This window comes from Eucyclogobius newberryi, unplaced genomic scaffold (genome assembly GCF_026437365.1).
Source record: "Eucyclogobius newberryi isolate DKJ021-1_F unplaced genomic scaffold, fEucNew1.0.hap1 SCAF_17, whole genome shotgun sequence".
NCBI lineage: Eukaryota > Metazoa > Chordata > Actinopteri > Gobiiformes > Gobiidae > Eucyclogobius > Eucyclogobius newberryi.
In genome coordinates, this window is record NW_027315801.1 from 27,958,333 (window position 1) to 27,981,650 (window position 23,318).

Below are 23,318 nucleotides of genomic sequence, written 5' to 3' on the forward strand. Positions count from 1 at the left end.
AAATGACTCACAAGGTGCAATGAACTGCCAGTCTATTGATGTTTAACCAAATTCCATTGTTAATAGAGTATTTAGGATCACATGGCCTTGGACTGTGCACACGCATTTACAATCTAACAGCCTCCAGCTAGCCAGCAAACAGATTTACAAAACCAAAGGAAAAACACTTGACTTTGATTTTGTTTAAAATCTCTGACAAGTACTGCGACACAAAGTTGGTTCAAACGTTACTTAATTAAAGAATAAAAAATTTCAACACTTTGATTAGCTGTCCCCAAATGTATTCAGTACGTCTTTTTTAATTCGTTATAGATCTACTTGTGAATTTAAACGTAATTGAAGCATGCAAAAGACATGGTATAAATAGTGTTGATTGATTGAGCACAAATGCTACGGTGTAACAGAGCAGTGGCTTTACAGTGAGCAGATGTCTAACACACCAGTGGCCCTGTCCCAAATGACAACAATAGGGGTTTCTTAGGAGAACGAGGATGGCATGTTTTGGTTGTTGCGTTGACAATAAAAAAGGAGACAGTTCTGGATGGGAACACGTCCTCAGGGAACCATGGCAACTGGAGTGGAAATGTCAAACAGGAGACCTTAACCAGAGCTGTGATGGTGATACTAGGGATAGGAAATTTACTTTAAGACTTTTACACAAGTTTATACCAGCGTAGCATACATATTCATTACAAATTGAATAGTGGAAAATCAGATGCGAACACAAATGCATTATAACCAAACAAAAATCAATGCCCTTTTATTACGGTTGGCCAAATATTCTAAATTGAGATTGTAATCGAGAGGGTAACAGCCAATCCTTTGTCACTAAAAGCATTTGTGGTTTGGAGCAGAGTTCGGACTTGGAAGGATGAAATGTGTTTATTTTTTGTGTGAAATGGCAAATAAAATAATCGAGATTGCGAATATAATGTTTTAATTATATTGAATATAAGGAAAAGGATTGCGATTCCTTTTTTCGTCCTACTTTTTATTTTATCACAATATTCAACATTGTATGCATGTTTGTTTGTAGCATATTATGTAGCCGTAAAGATTAAATAGCACTTCACATCAACAACACAGTGAGTGGCTGCATAATTTATAACCTGCTTGTTTAGTCACAAAGGAGTCTATCTATGGCCAGCTGGCACCAAGTTAATATTTCACTCATGCCGACCATCCCTGCAGGACATTGGAAATATGCCTTAAAGAAGTTGATGACTGGTTTAAAATGGATGGATCAATTAGCCAGGTGGAGGATGGGGACAGCAGAGCGGGACGGCCCAAACAAAGGCAGCACAACATACAAACATACATGGTAAACAGTACATAGTGGGGCATTAAGACAAGGCATTTTGCGCTTTCACAGTGAGTGGGTGGGCTTCAATGTCTCTTCTTGTGACTGAAGCCAAAAAAACAACAACTGCTATGCCACTGCAGGGGGCTTAAACTGGTTTTGTGTTGTGCTGGGGGAGATGTAAGAAGTACATTTCTTAAAATTGAAATTTCCCCATGTGTGGACAATAAAGGAATATCTTATCTTATCTTAAGTATTAGCTAACGACATATAAGGTGAAACCCAAGCACAGAGTTACCGTATTTTCCGGACTATAAGTTGCACCTGCCAAAAAATGCATAATAGAGAAGAAAAAAACATATATAAGTCGCTCCGGAGTACAAGTATATAAGTATAAGTCGCATCCCTGCCAAAACTACGAAAAAAGGTGCGACTTGTAGTCCGGAAAATATAGGTATTACATTTTATATTCTAAATGTAGCACTAGTGCTTACACACATGCAGTACTTTTTTAGCAAGTACTGCCAGTTTTAGCATACGCTGTAGGTCTATCGTTTTTTTACGCAAATTAGTATTCAAATGAGGGTAAGGCGGACGCGACGTGTGACATGGCGTTTTGTGTTCTTTAAGCAAACACAGGCTTTTTAAACTGTCCATTTAAGCATTAAAGCTTCACAAATGTTTATTTTTTATTTTACACATATTTCCACTTGGTTCATTATTTCGTTGTGATATTGATAGTCCTGAATCTAAAGTAAGAGAGAAGACATTTTTGTTCTGTTGAGCTCATTTCTAAGGATTAATGGTTAGCTATAAACCAGACCAAGGTTCAGATTGCTACTGGTTCAGACTTGTAACTATCGCAGGTGTCAATTTGAGTAGACAATGCATACGTTACATTTTTTGTAGGTGTTTAGTCAAAAAACATTGCTTCATGTGCTACCACAAAAACACTGAGCTCAATGTCAGAAGGGAGCACTCACGTCCCGGAAAACTAGTACCTGACTTCCTCTCCTCCTCGTCTCTCTGGAGCTGGAGGTGTGTGTGCGCGCATGTTAAAACTATAAATAGTTTGTATGTCCTCCCTTCTGTTCACTCCAGTGGGATTCTTTCATGTTTTAATTAAATAAACTGCTCAGATAAAGCCCAGCTGTGGCCCGGGTCTCGTGGCTCGCATCACTCAGCATCCTGCTCAGGGCAGCAGAGGCCAGAGCATCAGAGACACACAGAAAAATACAGAAAAAGTGGGGCATCGCACTCTTCACCACCTGGTTGTAACACGGGGAGAGGAAGTCCCGCTCAGGTGCCGTTTGTCGGGTTCCCCCAGTGTGCAAACCAGCTCGGCTAATCTCATTCATCCATCCTCATGCTCATGACCCTTAAAACCATTTCATCCATACTGCTCCTCATATGAAGTCAAATTAATATTGTCAATTGTTTTATACTTCTGAATGAAGTGGCTTAAATGGATGTAAAAAGTCAGATCCCACAGGGGGAAATTGAATATTTTATTTCCTGTTTTTACATGCCAATTTCCTGTGACAAACAGTTTCTAATTGCGTGGATTAACAATTCTCACTTTACACATAGAGCTTTAATATCTTCTTCTCGTCCCCACCCAATTTGCTTCATCTCGCCATGTGCTTCTTCATGTGTAAAAAAAACCTAACATTAACTACAGCTTTTAGTCGCTAAAACCGTCTTTTCTGCTTGTTAACATCAATAATGAAGAGAGTGGTTCTTGTTTAGTTCTCGGACTAGCTCACTCAAGACACTGGAGACATGCAGTTCTTATGGCCAGCTCTAAGACCAGTAAGTAAGGGAAGAATCATTTTTCCCAGACAATTTTCCTCCTCATTTGTTTTGCCTTTCAAATAATAATTGGAGCGTTATTGGGAAGCACACACTGAGCTATTCCTGTCAGTGAGGTGCACGCCGTATGAGAATCGATCTTGTTATTGATTACATTGTCGACAGCAGGTAAAAAGTGTGAACGGGTCGATGGCTATTCTAAAAACGCAAGAGGCCCAGGCTTCCACTTTCCGCACCTATAGGCTCAAACGCCATTTCGAAATCATGCACTCGCTTTGATTCACTGGAAGACAAAATAAAAAAAATCACCACTGCAAACAAGTGGACCGCAAACAGGCAGCTTTTGGCTGGCAGGCTCGGAAAATCCCCTACTGGGTGGACCATGATTTTCTGAATATAGAAATAGCCGGAAAATGTGCTACAATGCTTTCCTGTGGTTAGTTGCAGGCTGTCTATGAAGATGATAACAGATTTAGCATTGACAGACTGATTTAGCATTTTACAAACCATAAGCCTTGAAATTAGCCTGCATGGGGTTATAATTAATATCCCCAACACAAACAAAAGGGGCTCTGGACATCCATTTCATACATTTAGATAAGGAGAATTTGAATTGGACATTATTCTGGACATGTGTCAGCTTCTACATCTACAAACGCAACAGCACTGGTTCCGGTCAGGTATACAACATTCATTACTAGTTCCGGTCAGGTATACAACATTCATTACTAGAAAATCTGCAATGGCTGAAGCCATTGCTGGAGTGTCTGCGTCTCTCCCTCTAATTACTTTTTAAAATTCTGCAAAAAGTACAAGTTTTTCAAATGTCAAACGTAATAGCACACGTACTACTGTGAAAGCGATCATAATGGAGGTATAACATGTTGAAATCGGTTGAAGCGTTAAGGAGTTGAAACTGGCTAAATGGAAAATCCTGGAAAATATAATAATAAAAAATATGTGAAATAAGAACATATAGTGCCTGCGCGACATCACGCAGACACTCAAATATCCAACTTAGTCTATCCATGCATCACATTCCCGCCTATCATAAAAGTATATGCAACATTATAGGGGGTGGACTGTGAACCGGAGGAGGCTTCTCGGCAGAGATGATAGCCATGACTCACAGGGAAGAGTGTGAGTAAGGAAAAGGGTGATCAGGCAGAACTGAAGTAACCATTACTGGAAACATTCAGGGCAGCTCTGCTACAGTGACATGCCAGCTGCCATTTGTGTGCAATGTACGAGTTTCACGTTGTGCTATTCAATGGAAACAAACCCCAGCGCAGTCAGGATAGACATTCGTATTGAAATACCCCTGTCCAGAACTTGAACTGAACTGAACTAATGACATACATCTGACCATGACAGCTCGGTGTTCAGTCCAGACGTGCAATTATTGCTTTGAGGCCTGCTTACAGTAATTACAGCATAATTCTCAGCAGCAGCAGCAGCAGCAGCAGCAGCAGCAGCAGCAGCAGCAGCAGCAGCAGCAGCAGCAGCAGCAGCAGCAGCAGCAGCAGCAGCAGCAGCAGCAGCAGCAGCAGCAGCAGCAGCAGCACTACTACTTCTTCTTTGCAAGTCATGTAGCTCTACTTGTTATTATGGGCTTGAGCTTCAGCTTCTGGTGTAGCCCATTAAAACAGATGGAGCCGGATGGAGGACAGGCGCATCCCTCTTCTTCTCCTTCAATGGGGAACGCGAGCTGTCAAACATGACCGAGCAGCGCGTGGAACCGAGCGGCGCGTCTCAGTTCGGCCCGTTACGGTCAATCCGACACAATCACAAGCACAATTATCATCATTATGACGTTCGCGTTTACTCACCGATGCCGGGCGCCGAGTAGATGAAATACAATGCGGAGGTGGAGAGCGAGAAAAGGAATAAAAGCCCCAGGAATGACCTTCTCCGAAAGCGCATATGTCTCGGCATCGTACAGGCGGCACGGGGCACACACGGGCACGCGGGGGCACACACGGGGATCTACAAGGGGGGAACCGGGAGAGTGGAGGCTCTCGACGTGTGGGTCCAGAGGTGCGGGTCCAGCGGTGGTGGTGGTGCCTCCTCCTCCTCCTCCTCCTCCTCCTCCTCCTCCTCGCCCCGCCGCGGAGAGTCTGGGGGTGAAACGAGCCGCGGACAGTGATAGATCTGCGGCAGCGGCGAGACAGACACAGCGGCAGGAGCGGCGGCAGAGGTGGCGGCAGAGGCGGCGGCAGAGGTTACGACTAGGAAAGGAAGTCGGGTCTATTTCCGCGGCAGGTCGAACAACGCTGTGCACACGGTTAACGCCGCGAACCCATTCCCGGTGCGATGATAATATGGCTTCGATCTTGGATGTGGGAAAACGTCTCAGTTTCGAAAAGGCAGAGGTGACAGGCTATCCCAGAGAGAGCATCCTCCTCCTCGGGCTCGCACGGTGTGATGCCGCTGATGGTGAAGTGCCGCGCTCCGGTGGTGCTCCGCCGCCTACCCGCCGATCAGCCTTATGAATGGAGTTTCCCCTTTGCGAAATGAGCAATGCCTCCGAGTGGGCGTTAACCATCCGTCCATGTTGCTCACGAACAAACCACGCCATAATAATGTGCTGTGCCCGTGGATCTATTGATTAAAATATCATACCCGACAAACAGGCGCACGCTAATACGATGTTTGAAAAGTCTGGTGGGGAAAAAACACCGCAATTATTGGCGTGATCTTTCATTTTTCTATCGCGATGTTGCTATGGCTAATCTCTTACACATTGACTGCAGAGGTAATATAAATAAGAAGACAACTTGTCCCCAGTTATATGCCTGGAGACGAACGTTTATTTTCTGTAATATATGTAGTATTTTGGTGGCTTGAATCTAGCATATTGTGGGCAAACGTTTTTGTTTTTGTTTTGGTCGTATCCATATTTTGACATTATAAATGCTAATAAATCCATGTATAATTGACTTGACAGTGTAAAATATGAATACAGAATTATTAATATATGTACATTTCAGAAAAATGCCTAAATATAAGTATAGTATGTACATTAACATTTAACCAATGTAAACATTTTGACGGATGCACCACATTCATTAACAACATAGTCGGGCCGTAGCTTATATTTAAAACAACAACTTCTGCTTGTAGTACTGCTTGTAGTCTCTCTGGTCGTCTTAAATAAAACTACACAAACCCGAATGTCTTGGCTACAAAGGTTCATGGGAAATGTAGTATTAGGTGACGCTGGATAGACAAATAGGCATAGCGTTAATCGATAGTGTCGAAGTGTTGTAAAGTATATTTGTATTTTATTTGTGCACACACACTTCCTTCATTGATTGCAAGAAGTACAGTTTGCACTATACCTGTATTTCTATTTTATTTTTGTAATAACATGTGGCTGTCAGTTGTTACTACACAACCGGACTACAATTGTCTACACGCACGTACGTCACCCGGAAGTGGAGAAGCGATATGACACGGAGTTGTCGACATGGAAGATGCAGCGTATTTTCTTGTTGAAGGTCTATTTAAGTAGTAAACCGTATCATCTGATAGTGTCATAATGCCAGGCTGCCGTTGTGTAGTGTTGTTATCATCTGTAGCACTGTTGCTGGTGTTAAATCCGTGTAGGCTAACGCTAGCTCAACAACAGCAGAGAGCTGAAGATGGAGGGGCTGATGACCATAACCCTGCTACACTTAAAAAACAGTCTTCATCAATAAATAATGACGGAAACGATGAAGTTGAGCAACATAAGGACGGGCAACCTGCCAGGTTTGAGAGGTTATTTCTGTATCCACTTTCCATGAATGCTAACCCCAGCTGACTTCTTCCCTTGCCTGGCAGCTTTACAGTTGTTGGCAGTGTTCAAATATTATCCACGTATCTGTTTTCATCTACCTACGTTTATAGCCACTACTATAAGATGTGTTTTTTGGATGTGAGCTTTTACCTGGACTTCTTTTTCTGCAGTAAATCAAATGTCACGGATCACTACAGCAATGATACCCTTCATTCTCCTACTACAAAAACAACAAATAAACCAACAACCATTGCACCCCCAACTGCCAAGCCAATTCTTCCAGTGCAGACTGGTGTCAAGGCCCAGGAAGAGGAGCAATCCAATGGATTGACTATATTCTTCAGTCTTCTAGTTATTGGTTGGTATAATAGACTTTTCACACTGTATGATCGGTGATAAGTAGGCCTGTCACAATAACACAATTTGAAATGTGATACAGTTTTAAAGAAAATATCATGATAAACAATCATATTGAAACTAATTTCATGCCACTGACATCACTATTCTAAAGCAGAATCTTCCCAGTAAACCCTTTTCTAAATGTACAATAGTTAAACATTTTGCTCCAACAAATAATTAGTAGTAGTATTTTATTGTATTGATTTTTTTATATTGGAAAATATATTCTCTCCTTCTTTAAAATTAAATGTCACATTTTCTGTAATAAGGATGTGAAATGTAATAAAATAATTTGCAGAATTAAACATTAAAGTATTTAGTTTGTATCTTACAATGAGCATTAGGAGTTACTTATTAAGCCCTCAACAGCTCAAATCTTGCCGTACTACTATAAAAATAACAAAAATCTATCTACTATTGCAGGGGTTTCCAATTATATTTTCCAGGGGACTAGATTTTTCAGAGGGCCAAGGTCCGGGGAGTAGACTACAAAATCACACCACAATTTTAAGTTTTATCTCTATAAGATCCACAAACAACCCAGAGTGGCACAATTCAACAACAGAAATCCACATGGGACTTTATTTCCAGGGAACTAAAAATATAACAATATTACATTACTATAAACAGGACAAAGCAATAAAACCCAGTGCCACGGCACGTGATGTTCCTCGTTGTTGAGCAAACTTCCAAACTCTTTCTCTCTCTCGCTCTCCTTTTTAGAAATTTAGATATATTTGTTTTTTTAAACAGTATAATGTAAAACACGTACTTAGAAGACGTACAACTACAGTAGGTAGCAGTAAATGCACCTTTTCAGTTGGCTGCCAACCACCATTAAAAGTAACACAACTACACTACTCGGAGCACATGTTGAATTTACACCAAATCATTAATGAAGCTGTTATTTACGGTGTCTGCAGCATCACACGTTTGTGCTTTGATAGAGCAGTGTGTCACCAGCGGGGGAGCTGCCACAAAGCAGCACAAAGTGCTGAAAATACATTTTCCATTGATCATCTATTGAACTGTATGTCGATATAGTAATTATCATTTCTGTTAGAGGGGTAGAAATGTAAAGCCGCATAAGTATCTGTTAAATCAGATCAGCGATTGTTTTTGTGGTCAATAAAGGATGTGGCTATTATGTGAAACACCACAAAGAACCTCAACACATAAAGTGCCCATTATGCTTGTTCAGCAGTCATAGGACATAAATTATGAATACTAGTACAAATCCCCAAGTCAAGTTAGAAAATGCATGTTACCATTATATTTTGTCTGCTGTTAACTCATTATTAACTTTATTATTATTTATTGTGTATTATTTCTAAAATGTCTTTATTCTCTTCACCACAGGTATCTGCATCATATTGGTGCACCTTCTTATTAAGTTCAAGTTGCATTTTCTTCCTGAAAGTGTTGCTGTGGTTTCATTAGGTGAGTGAAAACACTAAATCATTGTTTCATAAAGTGTTGTCTGATCTCAGATAAACTGTGTTATGTTAACTGAATGTCTTGTGCAGTCTTCTTAATCTGCTGCCCAACCGAATTCCCTCATCCATTAGAGACAAATTATAATATTTACCATCAAGAGGAACCTTTTTATAATTAAATTTCATGTTTTCTTAGTTGATTATAAACCCTTTCACAGTCCTTTTATGTTCTTAAATCTCTGTGACAAGTTTACCTAAACCTAGTTCAACCTAAACATTATCTTTGTTTATTCTTGATATGGTACACAATACGATACTATCACAATATGGCAATTCATGCATAATCAATATTTTGCACAAGGTATTCTGTGATAAAGCCACATTATTTCTCAGTTAATCCATCACATGCCCATTCCGTTTATGATGGAAAATGTGCTAGAGGTAGTAACTCTTATCAACATTTAGTGTGAATGTTAATATCAAATTTATGGTTTGTATCGTAAAAATGCCGCAAAAAGAGCTGATTAAAGAAAAAGTTGTAAACATTGTTAAGCAAACAAGTTAAACTGTTATTGTGAATTTTCTGTAAAATTTTACATTTTACACTACATTTTCACATTTGTTTAAAGACACGTTTTAGCACATCTGACATAATATCGCCTGGCTATCTGGAGTATTTATTTTTCTCTTTATCGCTCACCCTACACGGTGATATATCAATACAAGCCGCAATATTGATACTGTATCAAAAAAATCAAGCATCACAACATTTCTATTTTTGTCACATCCCTACGTTATGCGTAGTGTGTTTAACTCCAGTGTCCCCTGCCCCACAGAGATAACAGTCCCACAAACCAGGAAGTTCTGCTTTTCCTGCCTCTTGGTTTCCTCTTTCAATGTGTTTTCCTTTGCACTTCAGTTCCCTTCTGTCAGGTTATCTGCCTCCAACACTATTCCATTCCACAATTCAAGTGTGTCATCTCTTTATTACCTTTACACATGTTTTTTTATTTTTATTTTTATAATTGACATTCTTTTTCTAGTGAGCGTGTAACATGAGAATTCATTGCCAAAGGGGACACTCGAAAAGACAAAACTACACAATAGCGTTTCTTTTCTTTTTTTTACAGTTTCTATTGAATTGTGTGCAGAGCTACCATTATCTTTGACTACCAGAATTGTGGCCATTCTTTAGATATGCAACATTTTAACATTCACAGAGTCTGAAATTTTAATGATGTAATAAAAATTTAAACAGGTAGGGTGTTATTTCCTCTCTACAATGTCTCTTTGTTCTCTCTAGGAATTCTTATGGGAGGGTTCATTAAGATCATCGAATTCCAGGAGCTGGCCAACTGGAAGGTATGCACTTTGGCTATGTTGTCCTGGAGTTGTTGATTTATTTAATCCTTTACGCCTATTATTCAAAAATAATTATGTGCCAACCACACCCTGAACAAAGTTTGGATAGTGAGTAAGAATGGCTTACTCAATGTTTTTTCTACTACATTTGTCAAGACCTAATGTTATATCTGTTTGTTTTCTCCTCCCATTGTTTTGAGGCGTCACAGTTACGGTATTCAATATTAAATTAGCTATGGATTGTATAGAGTTTCATAGCAGTTTCATGGACTAAATGGTGATTCTGTGAGAAGTTTGAATCTTTTCATTCAGTTTTTGTTTACATTGGCTGAGTTTTTGTGTGCTTGTCTGCAGATATGCCACACAACTTTTGGATTGATTTCACTTTCATCCTTGCTTGATGTAAATTAAACCACATACATTTTTTCCCTGGGAATCCCCTCTTAAATCCCGTAAGACACTACTGATTTGCCTTTTTTTTTTTTTCCATTGGTCCATCCACTCATCCGTCAGAACAAGAGGACAAATCATTAAGTTTTCCTCCTATAATCCGTGCAGCTATCCTTTGTGCTTATTCCCACAACCTTTTAATTAACATTCCTTGTTCTCTGCCAGTGAGAGAGGGAACGAACAAGAGCGGAAGGGGGTGGGCGGAAAAGCGGGATAGGTTGTGTCAATGTTTCTTGCACACTGGAACTCATTGTTTTTTTCTCCCATGGGCCCCATGTGTGTGCTGCTGAATCACTGAACCCAGTAACTAGAGCCCCCGGAGCCCCTTTTACCTCTTTTGCTCTGTCCTCTGAATATCTGAGCCGCCATCACATGCTCACCTGTCCATAAAGGCAGCATTCTCCTCCTGACGCGGCACTCCTCTGTGAGAGCCACAGTGTGCAACTGACTCGGTTACAATAGTTAGTTGCGCTCTTATCAGAAAGATTAGTTCGTTCGACAGATATGTCAATACTTTATTGATCTCGAAGGAAATTCAAGTTCAGCTGTAGAAACATTTTCACGGCACTTCCCGGTCGCCTTTGTGTGTCAGTCAAAGGTCTCGGTGCAGCTTAGCAGAAGGATGTATCAGGTGTCGGGGCCTTTTCAGTAGAATAACAGCCCTCAGGACAAAAGATTCCTCCGTGTCCTGCAGCCAATGTCCAAGTCTCACATTGTTGTTTCGGTTGGTGATGAGACAATATATTGAAATGTTTTTATATTTTTTAGATGTGAAGCATGACAAAGTACAGTACAAAATAGTGGGGAGATAAAGAATGCTCATGTAAGAGATGAAGGTGCTCAGGAAAATGCACTGCAGAAGATGTTGATGTCACTTTGTGTAATAAAAATGGCGATAGATGGGATACATATTACATATAACATAATGCCATTGTCATTTGTGATCTGGTTTGGTCATATACAGAAGAGAGATTGTGAATAATTATTAGATGGATGTTGTGGTTAAATCAAGATATTTTTTGAACAAGCTGTTACGTTATGTGCAGCATGTGTTACCAGCTTGCATTGTGTCCCAATTGGCAAATCTAATAAGCCCTTAGCACCGACCTGGAAACCACCAGGCGAGTCCAAACCCCACAGGAAGCATCCTTCTGTCAGCGGCACAGTGGCTCTGACCTATCCTATTATAATCGTACAGGAGCTCTACTGCCATTTCTACATTTCTTTGCCTTTTCTGTGCCTGTTTCATCCTTGTGGTGCCTTTAGTATTGAGATTATGGATCTGGAACTCCGTAGAAACTCCAGTAGAACTTATTTTAATCATTTTACAGCATTTTCTAAGAAGTCCTGTTGTGTTTGGAGTCTTGCACGCGTCATTCTCCTGTGAGAATAGTTTCTGATGAATCCCACCTCGCAGGCAGGGAGATGAGGGAAGCTGTTTTAATTGTGCTTTAGTTTTCCATGTGGTGAATGAAATCGCTGACTGTGAAAACCAAATCTCTAGAGTCTATTTTTCCAAAAGCTTCACTCGTTCTATTATTTTATTGGAAATCTCATAAAAGCTTTGAACAGGGCTGCAATCTTGACTAGTCGGCTACAAAAAAGGATCTTATCTTATTTTGATTATCGGAATTGTTAAGACCATTTTATAACTATGACAGTGGTATTATGAAATAAAAAAAAAAATTACAAATTTACATAATTACACAATAACACACTTCAGTCATAAATATTCTTTCTAGAAGCTATCAGTCGCCAACATTTTAATATAGAGTCTACTGTATTTGTCAATAATTAGAACTATTGAAAATGACCTCCAAAAGATACAGAAACTTCTAATGGCGTATTAAAGTGATTGCTGCACTTTTGTGGTTAATTTTATGGTCAATTCACATTCTTGCTATATACAACCAGGCACATTTTAGCACATTTCTAATGGATTGTTGAAATATCATCTTATACTGTATCCCTACACAGTCAGTGCAGAGAGGAAATGAGTTATGGGTAATGCTTACTGTGAGAGTTGTAATGAGCAGGAACTTGTCCTTGTCCAGTCAGACATGGGCCACTTTTTCAGACAGAACCAAGAATAACTAAAGCGCTTAACACTATAACTAAAAAAAGAACTCATAAAATGAAATATTTGCGGAACCCTTTGCTTGTTACTGCAGCCGTTCCATTCCTGTACACGGCTGTTAAACATGTATTGTGCATTCTTGTGTCAGAGTACAGTACGGCCTGCTGCCTCCTACCTCTCTCGCTCTCACACATATTAATATTTATTCATGACCTTTCTCCTCCGGAAGGGTAAGAGCTGCCAGTGCCAGGGAAATGCCAGCCTCTTATTTTACCATGCTACGCGTTGACCTCAATTTAATTGCGTGAGATGGGTGATGGGGCACTACAATAATGTTTGCACTTTGTCTATGCTTGGTTAATTGAACTTTTCAGCCTGCAGTGACATGCAGAAAAACAGAAATTAGCATCTCATACAATTTGAAATCAACATGTAATCCTAATCAAAATGACTATTGAAACATTGTTGTGTGAAATCCATTTGGATGTGTGTTTTTTTTCAAGAAAGAATGGATTCACTGTCTTGCAACTCGAGATGTCACATTTTAGTGTTACAATTACTGTGAGAAGAAACCTCACAATTTTATAATTATTCACAATTGTTGACACTTTGACCAAACAACAGTGAAATCCTTGTCATTCATAAATTAAAATGGATCCTCACTCGCTTCATGAAATCCAATCTTTGAATAAAAAAGTGATGACATCGGCACACAAACAGCTGGATAAAAAGTACTTTACATGTACTTTTTATTTTTTGGAGCATGGATTAGACTGGAAGCTCACTTCACGATGATTATATTTTGACTTTATTTCTTACGATTATATTTTAAAATTACAGTACTTAATCTGTACAATATTGAATCACAAAAAATAAACAAATCTGAGAAAAATATTTTATCCATCTTCTTCGTCTTGCCATTTTGTACAGAGATTGCACACACACACACACACACACACACACACACACACACACACACACACACACACACACACGGGGGCTTGCGCTCAGAACACATGGTGCATCATGCTCTGACACATTGGCACATGATTGCTACGCCTGATGTGGGAGGGCGGCCCGTTTAGCCGACAAGCAACAATGATTTCATTATATGCCTGAAATCATACCGCGCTTCGGTCACCTCCGGGATACGTCCAGTTTGTGCGACAGATCGGGATTAGCATTTTACATGAACTACAAATTATGGTCTTTTTGTTCCTGTGCGCAGTGCGGCGTGTGTTTGTGTGTGTGTCGGTGTGTGATGCCGCTGTCAGGAGATATAAACTGGAGCCTCTACGCATTGGCTGGCAGGGATTCCCTTCTGTAGAGTGTGTCACCCAGACCTCTAATGGAAATGCATTTTGACAAGTTTGTTAGTCATAGCACACGCTCCACTTTGTACTGCGACCATGGCCTTCTTACTGTCACTGAGGGTTGTGTATCAGATTAATCATTACCACAGAGCGGACTCCTTTGTCACATAAATGATGATTATATAATAGACACATGCTCTGCTTTATGGGGAGCACTGCATGTTGAATAGTGGCTTTGGTGTTCCTCTACCTGAGCGATTCAATAGTGTTCAATAACCAGTGTCTGTGTAGCATTTTAGTCCTTGCCTCTGAACACATTGTTTTTTTTACAGGAAGAGGAAATGTTTCGGCCAAACATGTTCTTCCTTTTGCTGCTGCCACCGATCATTTTTGAATCTGGTTACTCCTTGCATAAGGTACAAATGGACATTAACAAACACATATAGCCCTACAAATGATGAAATCAAACACACACAGGGCAAAGTACAAACATTCATACAAGGACTCCTGGTTGTGTATTGATGTAGTTTGTTATAAATTGTATATTTTCTCTTTAGGGTAATTTCTTCCAGAACATTGGCTCAATCACTCTCTTCGCTGTGATCGGTACTGCCATTTCTGCATTTATTGTTGGAGGAGGCATATATTTCCTTGGACAGGTGAGGGCTGTTGGTCAACAAACTGTTACTCATGAGAATTTGTGCATTTTTTCCACCTGTCCTGTAAATGCAACGTCCCAACTTACATTAAATATGTTTTTTTCCTTCTCCTAGGCTGAAGTAATTTATAAAATGTCCATGACAGACAGGTATGTTCTGTCCCTGTAGTTTTTATGTACAAAGTCCACTTGGTCTCCTACTTGGTTTATTGCTATATATGTGTCTTTCAACCGTTCAATAACTCTGTCACTGGGAATAGCCTTCCAGAATATGTGGACTGCTGTGTTTTGGCTTGTCTTTTCTGTTTTCTTTGTCAACTATTTGACTAATTAGTGGGATTTATAAAGGACCACAGCAGAAAGCAGAAGACATTGCTGAATATTTGGGGGTGTATAACAAGTTTATTCTGCCGTTTACATACAAATATATATATAGTTTACTAGTGCTTTTCTGTATTGTGTATAGAGTATAGCCTGTGTCCTTGAGTCAAATCATTTATAGAGATACTAAATACAATTGAACTCTCATGATAAATTATTATAATGTGAAAAAAGAAATGCTCCCTTTCATTTAATTGTATTCATTTTTAAGAAGCTCAGTTATTAGGAGAATAATTTATTTATATTTAGACAAAAATAATATTGAAGTATTTAACGTTTCCTTTTCCTTCTGGTTGTAGCTTTGCCTTTGGTTCCTTGATCTCAGCTGTGGATCCTGTCGCCACCATCGCCATCTTCAATGCCCTCAATGTGGACCCGGTGCTCAACATGCTCGTGTTTGGAGAGAGCATTCTCAATGACGCGGTCTCTATCGTACTCACCAAGTAAGAGACACTCATCATAGAGTGGACCCGAGGAGCACTCTTGTTGCATTTTGCATGTACAGTGAGGAAAGTAAGTATTTGAACACCCTGCGATATTGCCAGTTCTCCCACTTGGATATTAGGGAGGGAAATTTATTTCTGAAAAAGAGTTTGAAGATATTGATTTATCTGAGAAAATCAGTGTTAATATTTGGTACTGAAGCAAGCCTTTGTTTACAATTACAGAGGTCAAATGTTTCCTGTAGTTCTGGACCAGGTTTGCACACACTGCGTGCAGCAGGGATTTTGGCCCACTCCTCCACACAGATCTTCTCTAGATCTGTCCGGTTTCAGGGCTGTCACTGAGTGACACAGAGTGTCAGCTCCCTTCTATTGGCTTTAGGTCTGGAGACTGGGTAGGCCACGCCAGAACCTTGATATTGGACAGGTTGTCTTTATGCAGCTAATGAGCTCACATTGGTGTTACTAATTTAGATTCATAAGTGGAGTAGAGGTGGACTTTTTAAAGGCAAACTAACAGGTCTTTGAGAGCCAGAGTTTTTTGCTGATTGGCAGTTGTTCAAATACTTATTTTCAACTTTAACATACAAATACATAATTAATCATACAATGTGATCCCTTCCGTATTTATATATTTTTAGATTCTGTCTCTCACAGTGGAACTGCACCTTCGATGAAAAGTTCAGACCCTCCACAATAAGTGGCAAAATCACAGGGTGTTCATACTTACTTTCCTCATTGTATCTTCAAAGCTATAGTCATAATTGTTTTTTATTGGGAAAACATGTATATGATTATATTATATGTATTTAATTTAATTTGATAAACAAAAACTTAATTACGGTCTTGCTTCTCTAGTAAGGCAATTGTGAATCACTTCCAGTAATTGTTTGCTTAAGAAGGCGGTTAGCGTTCCTGTATGGGACACTTTTTGTCTCTCTAAATGTTGCTTTATTCAGTTCTATTTCACACCATGTGGCTGTGTAGTAAAAGTCCCCTATAGAGAGTCATTCATTGTCTTCCTGTGGTCACAAGAAATAGGTGCACTAAAGACGTATGAGACTTGACTAGCGAGTTTGACAGAGAAACTGTCTCTGTGTGTGAGGAAGTTGGTGTCATGTCTGTTTATGTCCACACTGCGGCCTTATCTTGCTGACTTATGAGCAGTTGAATGTTGATCTCTAGAGTCAAGTGTCTGCTCACCTGCTGTAAATGAAGGTATGAATAATAGATGGGTTGGACTGGCTCGACTGCCTTGGCCGTTTACCTGCTTGTAGAATGTTTGTGCATGTAAACAAGCTTCTCAGAAAGCGCTCAGGCCAGTGTGACTAGAATACCGGTTACAGATTACAGATAGAATCTATCCACTCCTGTTAGTCAGTTCTAAAGTCTCCAACCATTTGGAGCCAAAGACCCAATTCATCATAAAAAAGTCACATTTATTACATAATTGTCCCAGTAACTTTCATGTCTTCAGTTGTAGGTAACAAAATGAAATGCTTGCAGCTATTGTTTTTAGCCTGAACATTCTGTGTAGTCATGGCTGAGGTGCTTTTATTTATTTATTTATGTTCATACACAATTTTAGTTGTTTTTATTCTTTTTCTTCAAGCCAATGATTTCCACGTTGTACTTTTTACTTTTTAACTGATTGTTCAGTACCTGGTGCTATGTTGTATGTTATTCTATTTTGTTCTGTGTTGGTTCTATGGAATGGGATTTTTCTGCCCTCTAGAGGCAGATATTGGTAATACAGTATTTTTACAATATATATTCTCATCTTACATGCAATTTCTACTGTATCTTGCAGCACTGCAGAAGGATTCTTCTCACAGTCGGACAACGTGACAGTTACTGGCTGGGAGATCTTTTTACAAGCTCTGGGCAACTTCCTCAAAATGTTTTTCGGTTCAGCAGCGCTGGGAACACTCACTGGACTTATCTCAGCTGTTGTATCCTTAAATAACCAAACCATTTGCCTCAGTGCCAATTGTAATATTGCTAGTTCATACATACTACATACGATTTAGTTTAATGGGTACATATGATTATTTTAACCACGTTAACATTGTTCCCCTCATGGTAACACATGGACACAGCTCGAAACATGTGCTGGTTCATTTAGCTGTCACTGCTTCAACTGCATGCAGGGGATGTTTCATTAAACTGGTTTATTTTCTAAGTCTGGCTCAAATGGCCAGGTCTGACTTATTTTGTTGTCATTTTGGTTTAAATCAGACTCACTCCGAGTCTCACTCTGTCGCTATGGGGATGTAGACAGGAGACTTAACCTGGCTCGCGGCAGGTTTAAAGGCACTGTGTAAACATAATTTTCATTTGATCCTAAAATAGGTTTCATTATTTGCTTAAGGTCAACTCATGAAAACTGATTACAAAATGTGGGGTTAGAACAATTTGCTTGTTATTTTTACAACTGTGTTAACTCTTAACCATATGCACATAAGCTTATATAGTTCAATATTGTTTCTTCACTACATGAAGTATAAACTCAAATTGCTAGACATAATTTGAAGATTTTCTCATTTATACACAACCAAATATGAGCAGCAATTTTGGGCGGGGATGAATCCTTGAGCTTGTGGCTTTGTGATGCTAAAATACTACTACTTACTAATCTGCACTTGAGTAAGTGTTCTAAAGTTTGTCCATTCACAAAATGATTTCCTCCAATTATTTAAAACGTTCTTTTTGTTGCTTTTCTCAAATTGTGTCTCATCAAAACAGTTGTGTGTCTGTATGTCTTAAAGGTGTTTCGGGGGTCCTGAGTCAGACTGGTGTAACAGACTAAGCCTTGGCCCTTTCCCAGTCTTTGTCTCCTCCCTCGCCCCGCTGTCTTCCACATGCTCCACCATTTTAAGTCACACCTAAAAACAATGGCACTGTGAGTGTGAGAGCGACTTATAAAACCCTCAACAGCAGTAGGACCCTTAGTCCAGCGGCAAAGGCTCTTGTGCCAAATCAAGTGGCTAGTGCATAAGGTGAGGGAGAAGACACTGTGTTTATGCTCGGTCAAGAGACAAACCGCTCAGAAAGCTTTTGCCTTTGCTGAACTAGTTTTATGAAGCAACCCTTTGGTTACATGTTTTTTTTTTTATTGATTGTGCCTATTACTGTCAGCAGAGGGTGCTCAAACACAAATATTGTTGCTTGAATATAGGCTTGTTTTTTAAAATTATATGCATTAGTTTAGGTGAAGATGACATTTAAAGCATTTAGCCATTTAAATCATGATATGCTCACTTTTAATATGTTGTAAACGGACTCTGTGACCTTAACTCACTGGCCAGTTTTTTAAGCATTTTGACCTGAGGAAGACCCCGTCTCTAGAGTTTGGCATGATGCTAATCTTTGCTTATCTTCCTTATGGACTAGCGGAAGGTATCCAGCTCTCCGGTGGGTGCACACTTTCAGATAAATGTGTGCTGTAGGTTTCTCCTGAATCTCAATTTCACATTACCCCATGATCTTCTCCACCACAGGGATTATGTCCATCCTGTTTGCGGGGATCGTGATGTCCCACTACACCCATCACAATCTGTCTCCAGTCACCCAGATCCTGATGCAGCAGACTCTGCGCGCTGTGGCCTTCATGTGTGGTAAGTCACAGCTTTAAGCTCCAGTTACTGCAGTACAATTCAGTTTAAATTCTTGCTGCTTTCTTTCAGAAACATGTGTGTTTGCGTTCCTTGGCCTCTCCATATTCAGCTTCCCGCATAAATTTGAGCTATCATTTGTCATCTGGTGCATAGTAAGGATTTCAATTATTTGTACAAAATTGTCTAAAGAAACGGCCAATATATATTTTTGGTTCTGTTTAGGTGCTGGTTCTGCTTGGTCGCGCTATCAACATCTTCCCTCTATCGTTCTTGCTCAATTTCTTCAGAGACCACAAGATCACTCCTAAGATGATGTTTATTATGTGGTTTAGTGGTCAGTACATAACCACAAATTATGAAATAAAATGTTATGATATTTAATGTCTTGCTTACTTTTTATTCATATAATTTGTTTTGTTGTAGGTTTAAGAGGGGCCATTCCGTATGCTTTGAGCCTCCATCTTGGCCTGGAGCCCATCGAGAAGCGTCAGCTCATTGGCACCACGACCATTGTCATCGTGCTTTTTACCATCCTCCTCATGGGGGGCGGGACAATGCCACTCATCCGCGTCATGGACATTGAGGAGAGCCAATCACGGCGTAAGAACAAGAAAGACGTCAATCTCAGCAAGACACAGAAAATGGTAGTTCACTTCTTTGATGTTAGATTGCACAAACTGCAGATTGGGTTGATATGTTTAGATTTAAGATTTGGTACTGTGCATCAATATCTTTTAACTAAACACCATTTTGACCTTTTATTTTAGTGAATCATAAGTTTATTAAATTTGCAGGTATCTTCAGTTAAGTTTCGGTTAGGAATTCCAATAGAAAAATTGGTTTTGCAGCCACCAGTCTTCCATAGATTGACTTGCGATGGATTGAAATGCTTTGTTCTGCACGTAATTGGCAGTGTTTGGTGCCATTTTGGCTCTTCACTGCTGTTCAAAGAACATCTGGGGTGCGCACGTTCTTGAACTCAAAAGCTTCATGCTGCCACCTAGAGGACAGCAGCCCAAACTCCACCCTGAGGCAGGGCTGGGTTATAAAATTTGCCATAGTGTTGTAGTTTGATGGCACCTTTTATGATGTGTAATCACAGTACAATATTCTTTCATTGCATTTATAGTGAAACGTTACCCTGTTATGTAACAGATAAGACCTCCCAGAAGGACTCACGAGGTCATCTGAGGCTTGAAGTTGTGTATGTGCTATTTGCATGTTTGATGATTTCCAAAGCCTGTTTAAGAGCCAGTCTGGGGTGGCAGGATCTATACGTCTCAGGCCTGCCTTTTCCTTCTGCTCCCCTTTGATACAATTCATGTCTCCTGTGTTCCTGATGTGATCTCCTCTCCATCATCGTGTGCAGGCCGCTCCTGTGACCCGGGCTCTTCGTCCAATCTGGTACTTCTTTGTACTTCACTCGTTTTATCTTGTCTTTCTCCGTGGATGCAGGGAAACACGATAGAGGCAGAACACCTGTCAGAGCTGACGGAGGAAGAGTATGAAGCCCACATCTACAGAAGACAGGATCTGAAGGGCTTTTTGTGGCTCGATGCAAAGTACCTTAACCCTTTCTTCACCCGCAGGCTCACGCAAGAGGTACAGCACTGTCAATTCAAATCAATCTTGAACTGTAACGTATGGGAAAACAATTATTTCTGTTTTAGTTAACTGAAACAAAGTCATTAAGAGCCACATATTTGATGTAATAGGGCATTAGTGTTTCATAAAGATAAAAAAATTCCATTACATCGTAAGGCTTTCAAGTTATTTGAAAGGGATCTGTGGCCTCAGAGGAAGTGTGATGAGGGACTGAATAAATAATTGAGTGTCTAGCAAGGCCATATATACACATTTCATCTATAGCAGTTTAGTATGTCACAAAACTGATATCGGCTATCGGAGTGTTGCACTGTGCAATCTCCACTCTTGATGGAGGGTCTGCCACATGCTTGCCTTTGTGCACACTAGTGTTGTAATATTTTCTCGTGATTTATCATTTATTTATTCATTTCAATTGTGTGTTATTTACGTTAACATTAATTACCCTCACAATCAAAAAGGAGAAGGGGAAAAAAGATCATGTCTTTGTCTAGTTATGATGCTACTTGCTTGGTGCATGCATCAAGAGGGGGTAGTTAATGTGAAATGTTTTGGAGGGAAACGGCTGCTATGGTGTAATCGTGAACTCATGAACGCATTCCTGGGCTTAGACGATGCTGATGTTCTTCTGGTGTTTTACAGGACCTCTTACATGGGCGAATCCAGATGAAAACTTTGACTAACAAGTGGTACGAAGAGGTGCGCCAGGGCCCGTCTGGATCTGAAGACGAGGAGGACGAGGCTGAACTACTGTAAACACCAATGCTAAAATATACAAGAACATTGTACATGTAAATTCGGCTCATTTTGGCTTCTTGCTGAACAGTAAAAGGGTGAGGTTTTTTACTACAAGGTGAATAGATTGTATACAATTCATTAAATGAAGGATTATTCTGGATTACAATGTGAAAATGAAATGCTATGCTACTGGTCGCTGATTACACTCATATTTTAGGGGCTCTATTTGAGACGTTTATTCGGAGTGCACCTTTTCTTTTAACATTACTTGTACTGTTAAATTATCTTCTGCACTTTTTATGGGCCTTTTTGTCATCTTCAAACAGTCACAACTAATTTAACATCAACATCTTTAGTTGACGACTCAGTGAAAGCTTTATTTACTTGAAAGACATTAGGCCGTATTTTGCCCCCAATCTTAGCGTTTACGTGGGCCTTGTGGTGCTCATTTCGTCACATATTGGGTCAGCGCTATTGCTGAGAGCGCAGGCCGTGAAATTCTAGACAAGAGGTGTTTTCATGCCAGAATATGAGGTGGAGTGAAGCAAATTGAGGGCATGGTGCATTCTGTGAACGGACAGAATTGTAACTAATAAACTTAATAACTAATGCGTCATCACAGCAGTCTGGGGGTGTGCACTTCATCCGCTCCCGTGGCTCTGCTGTTGCCTGCCCTCGTTCATGGATCATAAGTCGAGATGTGTGCGTGGGCTGTTGTGCATTCTGTGCACTGCTCTCAGTAGATTATTTTTTTCAATTTTGGGAACAAACAAACTATTTTGTTGCTCACTTTTTTCTTTGCCTGACAAACATCACCCACACAGGAGGTGCTTCTGAATGCCACAGTTATCAGTCATTGATCAAACGCTATCATACATGAACCGGCACCATCCCACTCCAGACCCCAGCAGCCAAGTCCAGCCTCTTCACCCCAGCGTTAAAGTCGAGAAGGAAGCAAAAGGGCGACCTGGAACCGCCCCCCTGGAAAAGGCTCTGTTAACGTCTGGGGACAAAATATGGCCCATTAAGAAAAATAATATGTAGCTTTCCGGTTGAGTTGGGCTAAAAAAATGATTGCACTATATTCTATAGATTTAAAAAAAATAAGATACTGGTGAATGTAAGTGGAGACTGTCATTGAATGTTGTTTTATTTATCACATATTTATGATGAACATGGATCTATGTGGGATAAAGGCCTTTTATACGTGTGAGAAATATTTATGTGCAGAATTCTAAGTAAATGTATTTGATATAGAAAGTATTGTTTGTTTTTTATTTAGTAATACATCAAATGCATTTCAGTTGTTTAAGACACATTCAGAATTTTTCAAGTAACAGAATTTATTTCCGTTTTGGGGGAAAAAAATTGAAAATGTATTTAGTTACAGAATACTAAATACTGGAATTGAAATTTTATTTTGTAACACATTCCGTTACTTTAATCGGAGCACTGTATTCTGTTTCACCCTTTGTTATAAGCATTTATTAATATAAGAGCACCTTTTGTTAACACAAATTGGAGAAGGAAAAATCTTACATGTATGAGTACTTTTCTCACTTATATAGTACACTTTGAAGTCTAAATTGTGTGCTCCAAATACCATAATGCAGTATTTCTCTAACTGGTACGCTGGCTCCTCTAAAGTTCAAACATTTTCTCAAGATAAAAGCATTTTACTCTACATTTTTCTTCTCTTTTGGGTTTTTCCTTGTTTATAACTATTAAAGCAACTGTTGTTGTCCCATTTGCAATATCTGAAGTCATAGTTTCAGACTTATAGTCCTGTTTTTGATTAGCCACTGCGATAACACTATTCTGAATACCCCACTGTACAGTTACCCAAAATCAGTATTCTGAATACATCTTTTCAGTTACTTCCAAACACTACATTTATCATGGACAGTGTCGTCAAACTGAAAAGCACAAATGTATTTCCTTGCTAT

At 39.7% G+C, this 23,318-nt stretch overlaps 2 protein-coding genes across 2 annotated transcripts in view; one reads left to right on the forward strand and one right to left on the reverse strand.

Moving 5' to 3' along the window:
- b4galt5 (UDP-Gal:betaGlcNAc beta 1,4- galactosyltransferase, polypeptide 5) overlaps nucleotides 1–5,092 on the reverse strand; it is a 31,154-nt gene extending 26,062 nt beyond the window's left edge. Inside the window, exon 1 of the mRNA XM_072449777.1 lies at nucleotides 4,942–5,092. Coding sequence (XP_072305878.1) covers nucleotides 4,942–5,047 — 106 coding nt within the window. The 5' untranslated portion in view covers nucleotides 5,048–5,092. The remainder of the gene's footprint in view (nucleotides 1–4,941) is intronic.
- A 1,448-nt stretch (nucleotides 5,093–6,540) lies between these two features.
- On the forward strand, nucleotides 6,541–22,632 carry slc9a8 (solute carrier family 9 member 8). Its single transcript, XM_072449778.1, has 16 exons — nucleotides 6,541–6,865; nucleotides 7,064–7,251; nucleotides 8,652–8,732; nucleotides 10,032–10,090; nucleotides 14,263–14,346; nucleotides 14,488–14,589; nucleotides 14,704–14,738; nucleotides 15,269–15,412; nucleotides 17,223–17,364; nucleotides 18,721–18,826; nucleotides 18,913–19,029; nucleotides 19,099–19,181; nucleotides 19,252–19,363; nucleotides 19,453–19,673; nucleotides 20,485–20,631; nucleotides 21,277–22,632. Exons 1-16 carry the CDS (start codon nucleotides 6,654–6,656, stop codon nucleotides 21,388–21,390), a joined length of 1,947 nt encoding a protein of 648 aa, XP_072305879.1. The 5' UTR covers nucleotides 6,541–6,653; the 3' UTR covers nucleotides 21,391–22,632.
- Nucleotides 22,633–23,318: the final 686 nt, after the last annotated feature.